Below are 22157 nucleotides of genomic sequence, written 5' to 3' on the forward strand. Positions count from 1 at the left end.
CTATTGTTTGGAGTTTCCCCCCACGGTAAGCCCTGGCAAAAAGGAACATTTACACGTTGCTGACAATCAAGAGATATTAGGTTGCGCGGCTGCTATAGGTTTTGGATTTCTATATGAAGTCCAGGGAAAATTCTTTTGGTAATTGCATCACTCGCTGGCAGTGCCTGGGCCAGAAGCTCCGAGCACACAGTTTGGAGGCATTTTGGGGGCGCCGCTCGTGTCCAAAGTGGTTCAGTTGCCTCCGGGGTCGATCTCGCGCGGGGCCGGAAAGGCCCCTCTGTTGCTTCTTGACTTGACCTAGCTTTCTTTTTTTTTCCCTTTTTGGGTCACACCCAGCAATGCACAGGGGTTACTCTTGGCTCATGTACTCAGGAATTACTCCTGGCAGTGCTCGGGGGACCATATGGGATGCTGGGAATCGAACTCGGGTTGGCCACGTGCAAGGCAAATGCCCTACCCACTGTGCTATTGCTCCAGCCTCTTGACTTGACCTAGCTTTATAGGCTTTCAGTAACCAGCACAAGAGGGAGAAATTCACAAACCTGACTTGTAGAGAAAAATATGTGTATATTGACTATATCTCAGTTCCATAATTCATTCTTTCATCCATTTCATTTCATTTTCTTTTATTTGGGGGCCGCACCTGGGAGTGCTCTGGGGTTCCTCCTGGCAGGGCTAAGGAGATTATGTGGGATGCCGGGGCCTGAACCCAGGTAAGCCACATGCAAGGCAAATGCCCTACGCATCTTACTATAGCCCCCTCACCTATTTAATCATTAAAAACACATTCCCATCTTATCAACTCCCATCCTGCCTCTTCTACTCAGGTTGTGTGATCAATGTCCAGGCCAAGGCTCAATGGTAAGAACCATCTTTTTTTTTCTTTTTGGTCACACCCGGCAATGCACAGGGGTTACTCCTGGCTCTGCACTCAGGAATTACTCCTGGCTGTGCTCAGGGGACCATATGGGATGCTGGGAATCGAACCCGGGTTGGCCGTGTGCAAGGCAAACGCCCTATGCTCTGTGCTATCGCTCCAGCCCCTCAATAGTAAGATCTTGCTTTGATGTGTGAAGCCCTGGCTCATCCCTGGAACCGCCAAAAGAAAAAAAAGTTTAAAAATATTAAAAAAGGGAAAGAAAGAAGAAATGAAGGAAGGAAGCAAACAAGCAGGCAAGTGGGGGCCAGAGAGATCGTACAGCTGGTAGGGTGCTTGTCTTGTATGCAGCCAACCTGGGTTTGATCCTTGGCATCTCATATGGTTCCCTGAGCACTGCCAGAAGTAATTCCTGAGTACAGAGTCAGGAGTAACCCACGAGCACCGCTGGGCACGACCTACAAACAAAAAACAACAAAAAAGAAAAAAAATTGTTGTCATTGTCCCCTGGATTATCTTTTTATTTTATCTATCAGTTTTTGCTTTTTTGATGATGGTGGAGGTGGGGACACACTTGGCAGTACTCAGGGACTACTCTCAACTCTGTCCTCGGGCGGTCATTCCTGGTCACGCTCCTGTGAATGTGTGGTGCTGGGATCAAACCTGGGCCTATCATTGTTACTGTATTTGGCATATGAATATGCCACGGGGAGCTTGCCAGGCTCTCCCAAGTGGGCAGGAAGCTCTAAGTAAGTTGCCAGTTTCTCCGAGAGGGACCCTCGCACCTGACTGTCTTCACCGGGGCTCCTCGGAGGGGGTGGGTTGAGTCTCCCTCACTGCCCCGAGCAGAGCCCTGACAGCTGAAGAACTCCGGAACCCAGCCCCAGCCATGCTCAAGGCCACTCTCCACATGCTTGGATGAGCCTCACGCATGAAGGAACTGGCAGAGGAACCCAGGTGTGCAGGACCCGGGGCTGAGATCTTCAAGCCTGCTCAGTTCAGGACTGGGCCTCTTCTGCCCAGATCCCCCATTTTCCAGTAGCTAGGCAGTCACACCCACAAACTGACCCCAGCACCATGTAATCTCATCAGTAGCCAACATCCAGAGACTATATAAATTAATGTCCTATAGTGTTTATATTTTTTGTGGGGGTATACTGGCAGTGCTCAAGGGACTAGATATGGTGCTGGGGATTGAGCCTGGGTCGGCCATGTGTAAGGCAAGTATTCCCTGTACCACTGTACTATTGCTCTGGCCCCAATGAATGAAAATCTTATAAAAGGAAGTGCACTAAAGGATGAATCAAAGAATTTATATACCCATATAAAAATACAGCAAATTTTTATAAATTTATTTTAATAAATAAACATTTATTCACAATTTTTGAATTTATGAAAAGTACCTTATGTTCTAATGTTTGTATTTGAGTCATACCTGCCTGGCAGTGCTCAGGGCTTACTCTTGGTTTTGTGCTCAGGAATCATTCGTGCAGGGCTCAGGGGCAGGAGGGGTAGGGGTTAAAATTGAACTGAAGTTGGCTTTGTGCAAGGACCTTATCTGCTGTACTATCATTTGGTTTGCTAATTATAATTTATAATTTATTTTAATGGTAACTTTAAGGAACTTGAAATCAAATGAAGTTATACTAAGGTTATGGGCTGCTCTACTGTTTCTCATAATAGTTCAATTTACTCCTTCCCAATTACCTAATAAACATAATCATTACCCTCATTACCCTCATTTTTACAGATGAGGAACTTGCTAGAGAAGAGCTGAGAGTGGGACTGGGTAGATGGAAGTAGAGTTCACCGAGCTTCTGGGTGAGGGTTAAAGATACAAAGGCATAAGAAGTGCAGCTGGTGGTAGAGGTAGGAAGATAATGAAAAAAAAAGTTTTGTGCTATTTTGCTCTCTGGAGAAACCCACATTCTTTCTTAAACATGCATCTCTCTTTCCCTCTTTTAATTCCCTAATTTATCACAAAGTGTTGCTGTCACTATCATCCCGTTGCTCACCAATTTGCTCAAGCGGGCACCAGTAACATCTCCATTGTGAGACTTGTTGTTACTGTTTTTGGCATATCGAATATGCCACGGATAGCTTGCCAGGCTCTGTGGTCCAGACGAGATACTCTCGGTAGCTTGCTGGGTTTTCCAAGAGGGGTGGAGGAATCGAACCCAGGTCAGCCATCTGTGGTGTTATCACTCCAGCCCATCAAGAAGTGACTTCTTTAAATAAAACTATTATACTTTAGGATCAGAAAAATAGTACAGTGGGTAGGACACTTGCCTTGCATGAGACTGGCCCAGGTTCAATTCCTAGCGCTCCATATGGTACTGAGAGCCTGCCAGGAATGATCCCTGAGCAGAGTCAGGAGTAAGCCCTGAGTACTTCTAGGAGTGGCCAAAACAAAACAAAAACAAATCACAAAGAACTATTATGCTTCACTTTAAGAAATAAAAATGGGGGGCTGGAGTGATAGCACAGCGGGTAGGGCGTTTTTGCCTTGCATGTGGCTGACCTGGGTTTGAATCCCAACATCCCATATGGTCCCCTGAGCACCGCCAGTAGTTATTCCTGAGTGGAGGGCCAGGAGTAACCCCTGTGCATTGCCGGGTGTGACCCAAAAAGCAAAATAAATAAATAATAAATAAAATAAAATAAAATAAAATGGTCAGGAATTCTGTTTACAGACTTTCCCCCAATATCCTGGAGCTGCCTTGCCTCCCCCACCCCTTTCTGTTTTATTTTTCTTTCTTTCTTTTTTTTTTTTTTTTCATTTTGGGTCAAACCTGGCTCTGCACAGAGGTTACTCCTGGCTCTGCACTCAGGAATTACTCCTGGCGGTGCTCAGGGGACCATATGAGATGCTGGGAATTGAACCTGGGTCGGCTGCGTGCAAGGCAAACGCTTTACCCGCTGTGCTATAGCTCCAGCCCCTCCTTTCTGTTTTTTTTTAAATTTTTTTATTAGAGAATCACTGTGATATACAGTTACAAACTTATGAACTTTAGTGTTTGCATTTTACTCATACAGTGATCGTTTACCCATCCCTCCACCAGTGCCCATTCACCTCCACCAATGACCCCAGTATCCCTCTCACCACCCCCACCCCATCCCCCACCACCTCACCCTGCCTCTCTGGCAGGGCATTCCCCTTTGTTCTCTCTCCTTTTGGGTGTTGTAGTTTGCAATAGAGGTATTAAGTGGCCATCATGTTCGGTCTATAGTCTACTTTTAGCTTGCATCTTCCAACCCAAATGGGTCCTCCCGACATCCTCTACTTGGTGTTCCCTTCTCTATCTGAGCTGCTTTTTCCCCTAGCATGTGACGACAGTTTCCAAGCTGTGGAGCAGACCTCCTAATCCTTATCTCTACAACTCTTGGGTGTTAGTCTCCCACTATGTTATTTTATATTCCACAGATGAGTGCAATCTTTCTATGTCTGTCCCTCTCTTTCTGACTCATTTCACTTAACATGATACTTTCCATGTAGAACCACTTATATACAAATTTCATGACTTCATCTTTACTAACAGCTGCATAGTATTCCATTGTGTAGATGTACGAAAGTTTCTTTAACCAGTCATCTGTTTTTGGGCACTCTGGTTTTTTCCAGATTTTGGCTATTGTAAACAGTGCTGCAATGAACATAGAAATGCAGATGTCATTTCTGTTATACCTTTTTGCCTCTCCAGGATATATTCCCAGGAGTGGTATTGCTGGGTTAAATGGGAGCTCAATTTCTAATTTTTTGAAAATCGTGCATATTGTTTTCCAAAAGGGCTGAACGAGTCGGCATTCCCACCAGCAGCGAAGGAGAGTTCCTTTCTCCCTCTCCTTTCTGTTTTCTTAAATAAAATATTTTATTTTTTTAAAGTGAAGTGTAACAGTTCTTTGTGATTTGATAAAGGCTTGTTATTACCATGATTATTGTACTAGTTCCTGCTGCTTCTTCTTGTGTCTCCATTATACACACATCCAGGTATACTAAAAGTTACCCACCTACTAGAAGTTCTTCCTGCCACGCTGGAAAAGGAAATAGACTTGAACCCATTTATTGCTTCCTTCACTGACCTCTGACAATAGAATGTTAAGAAGAAAGAAGAGCGGCTGGAGAGATAGTACAACAGTTAATTTAAAAATTATCATTATTGTTATTATTTGTTTGAGTGCCACATCCAATGATGCTCAGGGGTTACTCCTGATTCTGTACTCAGGAATTACTCCTGGCCATGCTTGGGGGAACATATGGGATGCCAGGGATTGAACCCAGGTCAGCTGCATCCAAGGCAAGTTCCCTACCTGCTGTACAATATTGCTCCTGCCTCAAGTACACCAGTTTTATACTGCAGTTAAGACTCTTGCTTTGCCCGCTTCAACTCAGGTTTGTTCCCCGCCAATCCATATGGTGCCCAGAGCCCTGCCAGGAGTGATCCCTGAGTGCAGAGCAGGAGTAAGTAGGCCCTAAATACCGTATGTGGTGGCATAAAATGAACCAGGGTTAGGCGCCTACAAAGGAAGCACCCTACCTGCTCTACTATCTCTCCGATCCCTACTCCATCATGTCAAACACAAATTCCATTCCCTAGGAATGAAAACACTCAGATTGAGCGGCTTCAACAGCACGAGTTGAAATGTGACTTATCAGATGACCTCGTGGCACTTATAATTTGTGAATGAAGGCTTTCTGCAGCTCCCAGCAGATACTAGATCTGGGAAGCATTGCCAAATGACAGGCATGACGGAGTGTGTCCCCAGTGCAGCACCCAGGCGGGTCTCTCGGGTGCTCAGCAGCAGTGCTAAGGTCAATTTTTCTATTTCTCATTTTCCTTGTAGGTGGAGAAGAAAAGTGTGTCACTCATGGCCACATGAATAACCATTTGCCATGGGTCTTCAAGTGGCTTTTACTTTAGATATTTGAAAAACCCACAACTTGATCGTTGTGGTTGACAAGACACAGTCTCAGCTTCCAAAGTGATACCCTTTATTCATATTAATTTGACTCCAGTAGGTGTGAGATTTGAGCCAGGGTTGTTATTATGGCCACATGCTAGGCAAGCACCTTAACCTTTGTGCAATCTCTCTGGTCCTTCACTTCATTTTCTTATAATGAGGCTTTATCAATCTGGTCTTTAAAATGAAGGCTTTAGGATAGTGGATAGACCACTTGCCTAGCATGTATCTGGTCTAGGGTTTGCTCCCTGGTGCCACATATGGTACCCAGAGCACTTCCAGGAGTCATCCCAAGTGCAAGCCAGAAGTAAGCCCTGAGCACTGCCAGGTATGGCCCCCAAACAAAAAAACAAACCAAAACAACAACAACAAAATGAAGATTAAAAAAAGAAAACCACTGCGGCTGGAGCAATAGCATAGCGGGTTGGGCGTTTGCCTTGCACGAGGCCAACCCGGGTTCGATTCCCAGCATCCCATATGATTCCCTGAGCATCGCCAGGAGTAATTCCTGAGTGCATGAGCCAGGAATAACCCCTGTGCATCGCTGGTTGTGACCCCCCAAAAAATCACTTTTGAAGTCACACTCAGATGCCCTTTTGAGGGGCCATAGGAAGCTAGGATTGAGCCCTGAGCCTCATAGAACTAAGGCCTGGGTTCTATTAGTTGGGCCACATTCCCCCACTTCACCTTTTAAAGAACAAGTCTTCTTTCTCTTTGGGGAGAGACCACCCAAGCGGATACTCAAAAGACCATGGGTCCCTCCTGGAAATTCTTGGCAACCCAGCCAGCGATTCTATGTGAAGACCTGAGGATGCAGTGCTGTTTGGGATTGACGGACTGCCCTAGAGGTGCTAGGTGGGAGCCGGTCTCTAGGGCCATACCTGGTGATTCTCAGGGACCATGTTGTGCCAGCAATCGAACCGGGATTGGCAGCATTCAATGCAAATGCTTAATTCCTATAACATCTCTCTGCCCCTATGAATCTTCCTTTCTTTCAGAAGCCAAAAGACTTGGGGAATGTGAGATCCAGCGAAATTACAGTTCTGGGTTGAACCTATAAGAAAAAAACTATGTTAATTCTGGCCTAGGTCGTAAGAATAGTAATTGTTACAAGGCTCCCAATACTCAACATCGCTTTCATTTCTATATTAGTGGCTGGAAAAAAATGAGTCAGAGCTAATATGTACTTTAAGGGGTAAGGGAAGTCAGTATAAGGGTTGCCCCAAATGATAAAGGTGTCCTGTCTTTGAAGTGTAGCGTACATTTCTCTAGTTCATATTTTCATCTAGAGTATCTTTGATAATGGGGGGGGGGGTGGAGCAATAGCCACAATGCCTTGCATGTGGCTGAGTCAGGCTGGATCCCCAGCATCCCATATGGTCCCCCTGACCACTGCTATAAGCAATAATACTGCTATAAGTAGAGCCAGGAGCAGCTCTTGAGCATTGCTGGGTGTGGCCTCAAAACGAAAACCCCCAAACCAAACCAAAAATATCGCACCAAAACCTAAAAAAATCAGTATCAGACTTGTTCTCAGGAAAGGCCCAGACGAACTGGATGTGACAGAGAAAGCTCAATAGTTCAATGTATTAAGTGTTTTTTTTTTTTTTTTTCCTTTTTGGGTCAGACCTGGCAATGCACAGGGGTCACTCCTGGCTCATGCACTCAGGAATTATCCCTGGCGGTGCTCAGGGGACCATATGGGATGCTGGGATTCGAACCCGGGTTGTCCGCATGCAAGGCAAACGCCCTACCCGCTGTGCTATCACTCCAGCCCAAGTGTTTTGTTTTTATATTGTAAACCTGGGTGTTCTGCAGTTACAATTCTGAGGTGAGAAATCTTATACCTGAAGCTAGGCTATGTATTATAAATGGATAGTACTTTCAATATAGTAAGACACTTAAACTTGCCTAGTAAGAGTGTTAAGTAATACTTTGATTAAAACCACACGGAGAATAGGGAACTTTCAGTGGACTGCTTTAAACTCTCAACCTCAAAGGAAGGAAGCCAGTGATGATAACTTGGAGGAAAAAGAACTTTGGGTTCTTAAGAGATTCAGAGTTAGCAATGCAAAGATTCAGCATTTTGGAGGTCCATTGAGGCCAAACTTGAGGGACGCGATTAAAGTGGCATCTCAGTGAGCAATGAACAGAATTTCCATTCTGTGACCTGTGTATTGTTGATCCTTTCCTTCTATTTCTTGGTGAAACGTCCGCCTTAGTAGTAATCTCCCTCCTCACAGCAGTGGTTGTAGGGAACCCTTGGACACTTTCGTCCCTCCCTCCTTCCCACTGTTCCCAAGCTGTGGTCCAGGTCTGGTTCTACCCAAGCACAACCCTGGTCAAGACAAAGAATTCCCTGATGGCCTCTGCCCGGAGGACGCCGTTAAGGAGAGCACTGCAATGTTCTTAAGCAAGAAGCACCCTTAGTCCGGGCGAGTTGGTCTTCAGTTATCACCAAGTGAGCTTATTATTTACTTTGTAGCTTTTTATTATCTCATTCGCCACGCCACCTCGCACCCCAAACTCAGGATGGCGGGCTGCAGCGATGAGTGCCAAGAGAGTAGGGCGGAAAGCTGGCGGGATCCGCGGGTGGCGGGGGCGCCTGGGTGATTGCGATAACGCACGGGTCAGGCAGAGACCTCCAAGCTTGCAGAACGCGCCAAGCTTGCCGCTCCGCTCCGCCGCGGGGGCTCCGAAGCCTCGCCAGCTCCGCGGGGCGGATGCTCCGCGGCGCTCGGCCAATCGCCCGCTCCGAGGACGATTCAAAAGGTCGAGGAGCCAATGGGAGCCCGGGGACGCCCCGCGAGGGGGAGGCGCGGGCGGAGGCGGGGCCTGGGAGGCGCGCGCCCGGGCCGCGGGAGCGCGGGGCGCAGGAGCGCGGCGGGGCGGCGTCGCGCGCGCGGAACCGCCGCCGGGTTGCTGCTCGGCGACTGTCCCGGAGCTGTTTGTTCGCGCCGGAGCTCGACGCAGGTGAGCGCCCCCACCCGCGACCCGCTCCCGGCGGCGGAGGGGGGAGGCCGGGGCGGTGGGCTGGGGGCGGCCCCGGGCAGCCGGCCTGCGGCGGCGGCCTCGCCGTCCTCGCTGGGGCTCGCTCGGGGCCGCGGCGTGCGGAGGCTCCGGCGCGCTCCGGGTGCTGCTGCGGAAATGGAGCCGCCGCTTTTAAATCGCCGACGTTTCCCTCCATTTTGGACGGGCTGCGTCGGTGCGAAATGATGCGGCGGGGGGCCGGCTTGGTAGAGGGGTGCGGGGGGTGGGGTGGGGGTGACCCGCGGCGGCCCCTTTGTCCCCGCCCTGCTGCAGCGGCCCTCCCAGGCCGGCCCCGAGCGTCTCTTAGGACAGATAAAAGTGGGGGGCTTGGCGGGCTCTGCCCCGCGGGCGGCGAGCCTGCGGCTGCCAGCCGGCGGATGGGGAAGTGGGCTTGCAAAACTACGACTCCCAAGGGGCGCAGGTGGTCGCCGGCTCGGGCGGTTTCGGGTTTGGTGACTCTGGAGGGCGGACTGCTGGGCTGCCGGCGTGCAAGTCTTTCAATTTCGTCGCCCGGTGTTTTTTTTTTTTAAATGCACGCTGGAAAAATGAGTTGGGCAGATTGGCGGGATCTGCTAGACCTTCAGCCTGCTTTCCACCCACTCCCCCTCCGTCATGGCCTTGACTGAGCCTTGAAGACGTCGTCCAGCTGGCAGCTGGCTCAGGGGTGCATTTTGTGCTGCGTTCGATTGCCGAAGACCCTGTTGGAGGCGCCTCACCCAGACGATTGCACGGGCCGGCGCGGGCGTCTAGGACTCCCGGGACGGCGCGCCTGGGTCTCAGCGGTCCAGCCTCGGGCACGTGTGCTGCCCACCGGCCTCGTGGGCCGCCCGCAGCCCCCCGAACCACACTCCCGGGGTCAGCCCGAGGGACCTGGCCAATAAACACCAGTGACTGGGCCATCGCACTTTGTAGCAACTGTCGAAGGAGCCGATGGGGTCTAGGGCGCAGCAGGAGGAGAGGCTCCTTCTGGCAGGACAGCAGTTTCGGAGGGCGGTGTAGGGAGGAGCGGGGGACAGTGAGTTGCAGGAGAGTGATCGCTGCCGTCGGGGATTCACACGGCTGAGGGGAAACGTCCAGGATGGTGGTGCTGCCGCTGCATCCTGCGGCGAGTTCCTGTTTGCCTTTTGGACTCAGGTGTTGATGGGACACTGTCAAAAAATCAGAGGCGCTCCCCTTCCCTGCGGCCTCCAGACAAGTGAAGGAAAGGTGACCAGAGACAGAGAAGCGCCTTCTGGCCTCTTGCTAAACAGTAATATACACGTGCCAGGATTCCGGGTACCATTTGACACTGATGTTAGCAAACATATGACTTAATCGAGAAAAGCCTGGGAGCGCCCGGGTTTCCACTGCTTATGGGCAAGGAAGACCTTGTGTTCCATAAGCAGAATTTGTCTTTATAACGCACCTGGCTAAAATTTCCCTTCTAAGGGATTCCAATCAACTTCATTAGGTGAATCCATGCATGACAAACAAAAATATCACGAATCTTTGGTGTTTTATCCTGGCTAATTCACTCATGCAAGATTTTTTTTTAAAAAATATGTGTGTGGGGGGCACTGGATACATGACTATATACGTGTATTTGTCTTTTTGCCCACACCTGGTGATGCTCAGGCTCTTAGCTCAGGGATCACTGGTGGCAAGGTTTAGGGGACCACATGGGATGCCAGGGGGTTGGCCATGTGCTAGACAAGCCCCTACCTGCTTTACCATAGCCCGGGACCTGCAAGACATATTAGGGTGTGATTACAGTGAATTACCTGGACAGTTGTGTTCAGATCTTGTGCAAAAATGGGGGTGCACATAATTGCTTCTAGTTTAGTCATGTGGAACATTTGTCTAGTTCGTAGGCTCCCGAGGAGAGTGCTTTTTCTCAGTGTACAACGATCACTAACCCAATCCCATATATATGTATATATATATATATTTTTTTTAAAATCCTAATTCTTGTCTTAAATTGTCTTAAAACTTTTAAGCATAGAAAATTGCAGTCTTCCAGATAACTTACTTTGCAGAGCTCCACATTTTTAATTGGTGAAGGAGAAAGCTCCATTGCTTTGGTCTCTCTCCAGCGTTGCACACATGCTGTGTAATAGGTGCAGCAGAAGGGTACAGAAATTGGTCATAGGGGCTGGAGCGATAGCACAGCGGGGAGGGCGTTTGCCTTGCTCGAAGCCGACCCGGGTTCGATTCCCAGCATCCCATTTGGTCCCCTGAGCACCGCCAGAGGTGATTCCTGGGTGCAGAGCCAGGAGTAACCCCTGTGCATCGCCGGGTGTGACCCAAAAAGAAAAAAAAAAGAAATTGGTCATAGCCCCACAGAAAAAAAAACATAGGGACTGGACAGATAGTACAGTGGATAGGGTGCTTGCCTTTCTTGAGCACTGCTGGGTATACCCCCCCCCCAAAAAAAAGACTATGCCCCCCAAAAAATCTAGGTTGCACTTAAATTATGAGTGTCTGTGTTTCAAAAGGTGTTGTTTTTGTAAGGAGTGGCTTGAAATTTGATATCTTCATGTAGAAAGATGAAGAAAGACACTTGCTGTCACCTGGCATTGGTTGACTGCAGTTTGTCTCTGTGTGTGTGTGTGTGTGTGTGTGTGTGTGTGTGTGTGTGTGTGTGTGTGTGTTAGGGGTGGGGGGGGTGGGGCTGAGGATGAGGTGGGGAGGCACTAGAAGAAAGTGGGCTGTTTCCTTCCTCTTTCTTGTAGGCTCTGAGCCAAGTGTTGAAATGGGCAGAGTTTTGCTGTTGTCACCTTCCTTTTCTGTGCTCCTGTACAGATTCTGAGGTGTCCCGTCCACTGCCCATCCCCCAGCCCCCTCTGTTCCTCCTCAGAGGTGGCTCTTCAACCAGGTGTGACTTCAGCCTCAGAGCTTCTGGATTCTCTCCCCTCTCCTCTAGGCCTTTATTACCCCAGAGATACTATCTGGGGAGGGGTTTGGATACAGAGGCTTGTTTCTTTCTGTAAAATGGGCTGAACCTTTAATCACTAGATAAGTAGTTGTATCTTCTTTCATCTGCAGACCTAGTCACTAGCCAAGCTAGAGAAGCTTGTAGTTAAGTGCTTTTCTCAGGCCATTATGGGAAGAAATGGGGTGCTTTGGAGAGACTTTCTCCACAATGAAACGTTCCTCTTTCTTTCTTTCTTTCTTTCTTTCTTTCTTTCTTTCTTTCTTTCTTTCTTTCTTTCTTTCTTTCTTTCTTTCTTTCTTTCTTTCTTTCTTTCTCTCTTTCTTTCTTTTCTTTCCTTGCTTTTTTGCTTTATGGGTCTTTCTTTTTTGCTAATTTATGGGTCACACCTGGTGATGCTCAGGGGTTACTCCTGGCTCTAAACTCAGAAATTACTTCTGGCAGTGCTTAGGACCATATGGGATGCTGGGGATCAAACCCAGGTCGGCTGCATGCATTATCTGCTGTCCCATCTCTCTGGCCCCATTTTCCCTTTCTTAACTCCCTGTCATATTTAAGTGGTCTGAGATGTTTTTCTTTTTTGTTTTGGAGTCACACTTGGTGATGCTCAGGGGTTACTCCTGCCCTGCGCTCAGTAGTTATCCTGGCAGTGTTTGAGGGGGACCATATGGGATGTCAGGAATCGAACCTGGGTCTGCCACTTGAAAGGCAGATGCCCTACTAACTGTACTATCACTCTTGCCCCCTGGGAATTGTTTTTGTTGTAGAATGGACTGTTTTGGTTGTTGAGTCAGCTTCTGACCCAGAGTCTGGTGAGGGGTGTCTGGAGTTGCTTTAGTTGGTTCTTAGGGAGGGAACTTTCCTGCGGAGCTGTTGGCGGCTTCTCGGATTAGCCCCAGCTAGTGCGTTGGTGGTGGAGGTGGGAGATGGAACGTCAAATCCATAGGTCAGTTGGAGGGAGGAATATTATTCCTGCCACAGAGTTGGGAACCCCTAGCAATAAGGTGAGGTAGGAAAAAGAATGGCCCACAGGGCTTATCATGAGAATGGCAGTTCTGACAAATTGTTGTGGCTTCTGAGTGTTTTTTTTTTTTTTAATACAAGACTGGGTCATGTTTTAGTTCAGTGGAAAAGTATGTTGTAACTGAGGTCTGCTTTAGCTGGAGAGAGTCTAGCTAGGATGATGCCCAGGTGTGTGCCGTCCCAGGCATGTGGCTGGCAGTCAGCTTGCTCTGCACTGGGGCCCTTAGCTGTCAGGCCTGAAAGAACTTGATGAATGAATGAACTGTTTGCTGTTCATCATAGGTCTGATTTCTCCCTCCATTGGTGGGCTACAAAAATGGTACTGATGCAGTGTTGATTTCTCCAGATTGTTTGATATTGTTTTTAAACTTTGTATTTTGTTAAAAATTTTGTTGAAAATTTGTCTAAAATTATTTTTAGAGCCTCTGTAAAGTGTATGCAAATTAACAAATCAGAATTGTGAGATGTGCCTCATTGGTTAGCTTGAAACAAACAGGTTGTCGTGGGTGTAGCATTTGCCCAGTGTAGACCCATTGGTGCCTTTATATGTTTATAATTAATCCTTACTCTCCTGGATAGTGGCTAAATCATCCCCTGGAATGTGATTCTAAATGAGATACGTAATCAAAGAACTATGTGTTATCCTGTCATTTCATGCCTTCTGTTTTCATGTCTTTGGACAAAGCAGTTAACATCTTCAAGCTTCACTTTTCTCATGGTAAGAAAATAAAAGCAAGCATGGCTGAATACTGTGTTCTTTTTTTACCAATATTTTACACAGCCAGACACCGTGCAAAAATAAAGTTCTTCTTTGAAATGGCTTTTGATAGTATGCAGCTTTTTCATGGCATATTGTTATCAAAGTAGCTACGAATAAGTGAGAAAAAATAGAAAAGAGAAAGAGCTGAATACACTTTTTACTAGGCCTTCACAGTACAAAGTTAGAAAGGTGTATTTTAATGTTCAGCCCCTGAAAAAAAAGACAAATGTCAGTATGTATGCATTGATTTCACTTTTCCCCCCTTTGAAACTATCCAGACTAAGATTTTGAAGATGCCAAGTAGAAAATTTGCCGATGGCGAGCTGGTGCGAGGCCGCTGGCCTGGGAGTTCGCTTTATTATGAAGTAGAAATTCTGAGCCACGACGCCAGCTCCCAGCTCTATACCGTGAAGTACAAAGATGGAACCGAACTGGAACTGAAGGAGAATGATATCAAGGTAAGTGGCTCTTCGCTTCATCAGGCCACAAAACTAAGCGGGAAGGAACTGTTGAGTTTGGTTTTTGGCTTCCCCCAATCAGTTCTGGCGGTTTGGAGGCAAAGGTCATGCACCAGCTACTATGAATCAGACACTGTTATTGGTTCCGGGAATGTATGAATGAGGCAGTGCCTTGTCTCCAAGAAGCTCACAGTTTACTGGGGAAAGACGATGCTTGCCTCTGTCATCTCCCTTGTTGAGTATATTTTTAATCTGTGGAAGTTTGACCAGAGTGGTGTTGGGGTACACTGAAGTTAGGGATGGGCACTGGCCTCAAAGGGCATTGCTTTAGAGGAAGTTCAAGCTGGTGATGGAGCCAGCGGCTTCCACAAGAGGGCAGCATACCAATGGCATGGCTCCGGGACATAGCCAGTGCTAGAAGGGTGGACAGGTGTGTGTGGGGGGGGCGTGCAGGGGGGGTGGAGGAGGGGCGAGGGCCAGCAAAGGGATACCAGCAGCCTAAACTGGAGGGCTCTAAGCTTCATCCTGAACATTGGAGATTTTAATTGACTGTGACATGAATTAGACTTGTCACAGGTAATAGGGGCCTAGGTTTCAAAGAATCTGATCTGTGGTAGGCAAATGCTTTTGTAAAATATGAAAATGAATTAGGAAACAGTTGGGGAAAAAATGAAGGCCTTACATTTATTAATTTATTTACTTTGGGTTTTGGCTCATACCTGGCAGTGCTTAGGGCTTATTCCCGCCTCGGTGTTCAGGAATCACTGCAGACTTGGGGGACCTTGGGGTGCTGGGATCAAACCTGGGTCTGCAGTGTGCGAGCAAGCGTCCTACCTGCTGTACTATTGCTCTGGTTCCAGGAGGCCTTAATTTTTCACACTCTGGTTCCATAGGCCTAATATTTCTTTGTCAGAGTTAGCAGGTCATTAACGTGACCCCTAGTTTCTGGCCGACAGTTTCAGTGCTCTGGGGGAGAGACTGGCCAGGTCATTGACTCAGTGCATAGACAGTACCTGTTTGCGGCTCGAGGGCCTTGTGACTTCTGTGCAGTGGGAGCGAAGCTCTCGATAATAATGGCAGGGAACGGACCCGGATATGTTCCAGTAGAGCTGAGCTTAGGAGCTTGAATTTCAGGAACTTCTCATGTGGCATAAGTTTTTGCTTGTTGGGATATTGTTTGAAACGATTTTAAAAATTAGAGCTCTTTGTGGCTCATTAGGTGGGCTACACAAAAAATGGTGAGAAGGGGCTGGGTACCTGGCACGCAGTGGTAGAGCACATGCCTATCATGTGTGAGTCCCTGAGTTGGGCACCCTTGACACTGCTGGGTACTTCAGAGCAAGCCTGTCATTGGTTGTTCCCCCCCACTCTTCACTCATCCCCCCCCTCACGCCCTGCTCTTGATATGGCCCCTTTAGGGGGGAAAAAACCCCAAACCAGGGTGGAGGTGGTGCTAAGATTTTGACCTGGGAAGTGGTGTGTATTCCAGATCTCTGGACAGACTGGGATGATTGGTTTGGATTTCATGAGGATAGAGTGAAACCATCCGCTAAGTAATCCAAATGAGTGATTATTTTCAGGATCTGCCCAAAGGTTTTGTTCAGAGTAAAATTTTTCCCCTTAACTGCTAATTTCTTTTATCTTACCTCAGAATTAATGTTACTGGTGTAATATTAGTGTATATACACTTTCTTGTCTTTTTTTCTTTTCTTTCTGTTTTTTTGTGGGTAGGGGAAAGCCCACTGGTATTCGGGGATTATTCCTGTGCAGTCGGGACCGCATGGGATGCGGGGAGCAAACCCTGGTTGACTGCATACAAGGCATGTGCCCTACCCACTGTGCTCTCTCTCTGGCCCTTTGTGCTGGTCTTTCAAAGCCCACCGTTTTCTGGGATTGTTTCCAAGTTAATGGCAAGGGTTGTTGCCCTTAATGGTACCAGTTGTTCCCTCTTTTTTTGGTCGGTGTTATTTGTGGTCCTTTCTCAGATTTAATGTTAATGGTGAAATTATAGCTCAAATTTTCCTTCTTCCCTCCCAGCCTCTGACTTCTTTTAGGCAAAGGAAAAGTGGCTCCACTTCCAGTTCTCCTTCCAGACGCCGAGGGAGTCGGTCAAGGTCACGGTCCCGGTCCCGGTCCCCTGGCCGATCCCCTGGCCGATCCGCTGGCCGGCCACCCAGGAATTCCCGTCGGTCAGCGTCGGCTTCCAGCCAGGCTACCATTCCCGATATTAAGAAAATGAGGAAAGAAGTATTGGAAGTGAAATTGACTCCCCTGGTATTGGTACTGTGGCCCTTCTTTATTTATCACTATTCAGTTCTTTTGTCTTCCCGTTTGTTTATGTTTTAACTCAGATTACTTGTAGTTATATTAAAATGTAAGTGAAGGATCAAATCTCACTTTGGAAGATTAAATTAAAAAACAAATATTTGGAGGGATAGAAAGTGTGATGCTTTAACTGTCAGTGAAAAAGAATGTTTTAAAATTAAGTTATTAAAATGTTACTTAATATTGAGGTTTTAGAAAAAGGCAGTGTTTAAATTTAAAATGGACATAAATTATAGACTGACTTGAGGAAGGTGTGATGGTATCTTAAGAGCTCACGTGTAGCCTAAGACAAAGGTAGTAAAAAATTAGTTGGGACTGTATTCCCTGTTATTTCAAGCATCATCACTAGACTAGCATGACTTTTGGAGTGCAAGGTGGGAAGTTAGGGCCTGTAGAATCTGTAAGGACCCCACACAATGAGTATTTTGTATTAAATGTATTTTTTTTTAGTAAAATAGAATAAGGTAATTTTAGAAATTATATTCACTTATTATTAGTTTGGTTTATAGGCCACACCTGGCAGTGCTCAGGGCTTAGTCCTGGCTCTGTTCTCAGGATCATCCCTGGCAACGCTTGGGGCTACACAAAGGGGGCTAGGAATGGAACACAGGGTGGCCCATGCGAATCAAGCACCCTGCCTCCGTGCTGCACTCTTTCTCTGACCCCTATTTTTTTTTTTAAATTTATTTATTTTATTGAATCACCATGTGGAAAGTTACAAAGCTTTTAGGCTTATGTCTCAGTTATACAGTGCTCGAACACTCATCCCTTCACCAGTGCGCATATTCCACCACCAACAACCCCAGTATACCTCTCACCCCCCACCTTCCCACCCCCACCTTCGTAGCTGATAATTTTCACTTCACTTTCTCTTTACCTTGATTACATTCCATATTTCAACACAAAACTCACTATTGTTGTTGGAGTTTCCCCCCAAAAAATAGCCCTGCTGAGAAGGAAGCATTTGATAATTAGTTTTCCATTGCTGAGAATGAAGAGATATGAAGTCACGTGGACACCATAGCGGCTGCGCGGTTTCGGATTTCTGTATTTTAGTAACTAAGTCCAGGGAGATTTATGTTAGAAATTGTATCATTTCCCTTCCTGGGGCAGCATGGGGCTATGGCTTACTTCACAGTCTAGAGACATTTCTACAAGCAGCTGCTGGTACCAAAAGTAGTCTAGCTGGCCTCTGGTTCATGGTTGATCAGCAGTAGAGCAGCCACACAAACGTGCGGCCACCCGACTGACCCCTAAACTTTAATGATCTTAAAAAACTATAGTAATCGTACTGTTTTGTAGTTAGATTTTAAAAGTTTATTGGGTTTAAAAAGTTTATTTGGGGCTGGAGCGATAGCATAGCGGGTAGAGCGTTTGCCTTGCACGCGGCCAACCCAGGTTCGATTTCCAGCATTCCATATGGTACCCTGAGCACTGCCAGGAGTAATTCCTGAGTGCAGAGCCAGGAGTAACCCCTGTGCATCTCCAGGTGTGACCCAAAAAGCAAATGAATAAATAAATAAATTTATAAAAATGAAAAGTTTATTTGTTGACATTTTTTGTTGTGCATTTTTTTTGGGTCATACCCAGGTATGTTCAGGGCTTACTCCTGGCTCTATGCCCCATGTCCAACTCCTGGTATTGTTTAGGAGACCCTGTGTGGTGCTGGGGATTGAACCCGTGTTGGCTACTTGCAAGACAAGTACCCTGTCCACAGTACTATCTCTTTCTCTTTTTGGCCTCACTGGCTCTGCTCGGGACTTACTCCTGGCTCTGCATTCAGGAGTCATTTTGTCGGAGCTTGGGGGCCATAGCAAGAGGGGTGCTGAGGTCAAACCTGGGTCAGCTGTATGCAAGGCAAGCCCCCGCCCTCTGTACTACCTCTCTGGCCTCTGTATTTACTCTTTTACTCACCGTTTTCACTTGCGTTTTGATAATTAGTGAGTGTAAATTTTTACCCGTGGATTAGTGGCTCTCCTTACTGGTCAGGTGACTTAGGAAACAGATGCACAGTGCTTTCTGTCCCATTTTTATTTTTAGCCTTTAGCAACCATCATATTTTTATAGTGTAACCTTCTTATGGCCCTCCTGGTGTCCGCGAGCCAGAGCCTGACTCTGCTGCTCCCCTGGAAGCCTCAGGCTCCCTGTGTCCCCGCCTGGCGTTTGGGCTGAGGTGTTGCCTAAGAAAGATCAGACTTAAGCTGCAGGGAGCGTTGGCTGTCAAGTCAGCCCTGTGCTTGTTGGCGCCTGGTTGTGGTCTTTTGCAATCGTCTCTGCATCCACTCCTGAGTGTCTGTTCATTTGCACTCAGCACAGTTTCAGGTTGGCTGACCAGATGTTTATAGGGTTTCACTTGTGGCTACTATAGATAATATATTGGACATTTGAGAACTGAGTGGGTCCATTTGCTGCCTTAGTGGCTCATTGGCGTTTAGGCATTTTAGGTATGTGTTGAGTGTTATTACTGCTCAGCTAGACCTTGGTATGACAGGGCTGGACGCTGTATTAAAGCGGTCCTTTCTAAACTGGCCTCTGAAAAGACAGACTGGCACTTTTCACCTGTTTTACTTTTGTTTATTAGTATTTTTTTCTCTTTTTTATTGGGAGGGGGTGTCACACCCTGCGTTGCACAGGGTTTACTCCTCGCTTATGCACTCAGGAATTACTCTTGGCGGTGCTCGGGGGACCATATGGGATGCTGGGAATTGAACCTGGGTCTGCGTGCAAGCAAACGCCCTACCCGCTGTGCTGTTGCTCCAGCCCCGAGTTTATTAGTATTTTTAATATGCCAGTGACAAAGTGACAGATGTTATCCATGCCGTGTGGAAAAGTCTTTTGCAATCCAAATTGCATCCTTCTTTTCAGTCTGGTGAAAAAGTACATGAAGAGAAAGCTCATTCAAGAGACTAAGTCGAGAAAAGGATTAGAGAAGAGAGTAGTTAAGGTTAAATAAAATCAGGTAGCATGAGAATCAGAAAATAAGCAGTTTGTTGGTTAGTAATAAAGTTCTATAAGTATTTTCTATTTAATAGTTTCCCATTACTGGCTGTTTTGGGGCCAGTCAGTTATTCCCCCTTTTTAATTTAATAAAAATTTCATTTTTTTTTTGGCCACATCTGGAGATGCTCAGGGCTTAATCCTGGCTCTGCACTCAAGGATCACTCCCAGTGGTGCTCAGGGGACTATATATGGTGCTGGGTCGGATGTGTAAGGCAAATGATCCTACCTGCTGTACTGTCACCCCTGGTTTTCCCTGTGCCCCCTCTTAAAAGACCCAGTTAATGAACAAATTTATCAGTTTTATACTTTATCTCCCTAAGCAAATATCGTTGAGTACATGTCACTGAATAATAAAATTGTTACACTCAGTCTAATTACATTTAAAAGATAAGAAATTGTAGGCAGAAATTTGTATTGTTGTAGATTTAATCTTTGGATGTTTGGAAAAGGATAGCCAATTTTATACCAATTGTATTTAAAAATAAACAAAAGTCAGATGAATTAAAGCTGTGAAAACCTATAGCTTGTTTTACCACTTGGTTAATGTAATAGTAAGTTTTTTGTTTTTTTTTTTCCTATAATAGTAAGTTTTTACCATCGGGTTCTTTCTTTCATCAGTCAAGAGTCTCATGGTTAAAATGTTTTATATTCTTTAATTTAGAAGCCATTTGGAAATAGCATCCACAGGTATAATGGGGAGTCTGAGCACGTGGAGAAGAATGACTTGCCTTACAAAAACACAGAGGTGCGTAAGTGTCACGATATCCTGTTAAGGGGACTTTCTCTGAAGCGGCACACTGAAGCAACCTGAGTATTTCCATAGTCTCTTCTAAAATTGTTCCTAAGTGAGAACTGAACGTTACTCAGTGAATTTATGCCTTGCCATATCAAGATGTGGAGTTAATGTGGTTGCATTAAAGATGATCATCCATTTCATGCATTTGACACCGTTTATCTTTTCATTAGGAAAAATTTCATTTGTCACAAGATAGTAGCTACATCGCCACACAGTACAGCTTGCGCCCGAGAAGAGAAGAGGTCAAATTACAAGACATCGATTTTAAGGAAGAGAAAAGGGTTATGAAAGGACCAACATCACTGAGAACCTTTGAAGCGCCAACAGTGGCACAGACGAAAGACTTGGAGTTTGGAGGAGTCCCGGGTAGGCAGCGGCACTGGGCTTCGGAAGGGGAAGTGCTAGTTTGCTGTCCGGTGGGCAGGAAGAGCCTTTCTCTGAACAAACTGAAGCAGGAACTGAGGGGTCTGGCCATGGGACGGGCCCTGGAGGAGAGCCTTCCCATGAGCCACAGGTCCAAAGGCCTAAAGGGGGAGCACTTTTTTTTTTCTTAAATTTTAATTTTTCGGCCACACCCAGCTGTGTTGAGGGCTTACTCCTGGCTCTGTGTTCAGGAATCACTCCTGGTGGTGCTCAGGGGACCCTATGGAGTGCTGGAGATCAAACAGGTTGGCTCTGCGCAAAACAAGTGCCCTACCCACTGTACTAAGTTTTGAAAATTATTGCAGGCTAGGAAGGATTATAATATTGTTGTATTTGATTATTTGTTTTGTTTGTTCCTTTTTTTTTTTTGGACCACACCTTGCGATGCTCAGGGGCTACTCCACACACTCAGGGGTTACTCAACACTCAGGAATTGCTCTTGGCAGTGTTTGGGGGGACCATATAGGATACCATATATCGAACCCTTAACCCAGGTCGCCTGTGTGCAGAACAAACGGCCTTCCCACTGTACTATTGCTCCAGCCCCCGTGGTTGTATTTGAAACTTTACTAATAGGACTTGAACATACAGTGTGAAGAAGCGGTAAGAGAACGTGTTGTGTGAGAGTCTGTGCAGGGAAGATGGTGAATGGTCAGGGAACTCTGTTGATGGTCAGTCCTGGGGCAGCTGCAGTGGAAAGCTGCCGGTGTGAGCTGGGCCGTAGTGTCTACCTGACCCGCCAGGCAGGTCCAGGGGGCGGTGGCAAAGAGCTAAAGTTAAAGTGTTCACAGTAAATAAAGGCTTGGAGTCCCTGAGTGGGTGGAACTGGCAAGTTTATGAGCTTGTTAAAGAAAATACTTTTTGCCGATGGATGAAATTCCTGCATGTCTTAATTGCTTTGTAAGTTTTTTTATACTTCATGGGAGCTAATCTGGTGAAAGATGGTGTCCAGTGTCACTTAAAATCTAGGCACATGTTGCATGGGTGCGACACTAATTTTGTTAGGACATGAGGGGTATAATGGGCCGGAGAGATAGTACAGCATTTGTCTTGTACATGGCTGATCCCGTTTTGATCTCCAGCACTGCAGATGGTCCTCTGAGCACTGCTAGGAGTGTTTCCTGAGCACAGAGCCAGTGGTTAGCCCCTGGCTCCCCAACAATAAAAACTCAAAACAAGAACAATGATAGCAAAAACATGACAAGAGAAATGAGGGCTTAGAAGAAGTTTTGTTTTTTGTTTTTTGTTTTTTTTTGTAACCCAGTAACCCATCGATGCTCCGGGGTTACTCCTGACTGCACTCAGGAATAACTTCTGGCAGTGCTTCGGGAACCATATGGGATGCCGGGGATCAAACCAGGTCGGCCGCGTGCAAGGCAAACGCCCTACCCACTCACTGTACTATCGCCCCTATAAAAAGTTTTTTAAAAAAATTTTAAGGTGAGTCTGGTAATTCTGGATGTTTTAGTCTTCAGTTTGTTGATGTTTCATATGTGGTGCTGGGGATTAGAACCATGATCAGTTGGAACACGACAGGCAACCATTTTAACCCCTGTTCTATCTCTGGCACCCCCCCTTCCTCTCTCTACTACTTTTAA

The 22157-nt window shown here is 46.6% G+C and overlaps 1 protein-coding gene and 1 non-coding gene across 2 annotated transcripts in view; both read left to right on the top strand.

Moving 5' to 3' along the window:
- The first annotated feature begins 8695 nt into the window (after positions 1–8695).
- LBR (lamin B receptor) overlaps positions 8696–22157 on the top strand; it is a 31874-nt gene continuing 18412 nt past the window's right edge. The window contains exons 1-5 of the mRNA XM_055147433.1: positions 8696–8806; positions 13836–14015; positions 16053–16295; positions 20002–20085; positions 20307–20502. Coding sequence (XP_055003408.1) covers positions 13851–14015; positions 16053–16295; positions 20002–20085; positions 20307–20502 — 688 coding nt within the window. The 5' untranslated portion in view covers positions 8696–8806; positions 13836–13850. The remainder of the gene's footprint in view (positions 8807–13835; positions 14016–16052; positions 16296–20001; positions 20086–20306; positions 20503–22157) is intronic.
- Positions 13534–13672, top strand: LOC129399015 (small nucleolar RNA SNORA15). The gene has a single exon (XR_008626863.1). It is a non-coding gene; the product is annotated as a small nucleolar RNA SNORA15 (small nucleolar RNA).

The sequence above is a fragment of the Sorex araneus genome, chromosome 9 (assembly GCF_027595985.1).
Source record: "Sorex araneus isolate mSorAra2 chromosome 9, mSorAra2.pri, whole genome shotgun sequence".
Taxonomy (NCBI): Eukaryota; Metazoa; Chordata; class Mammalia; order Eulipotyphla; family Soricidae; genus Sorex; species Sorex araneus.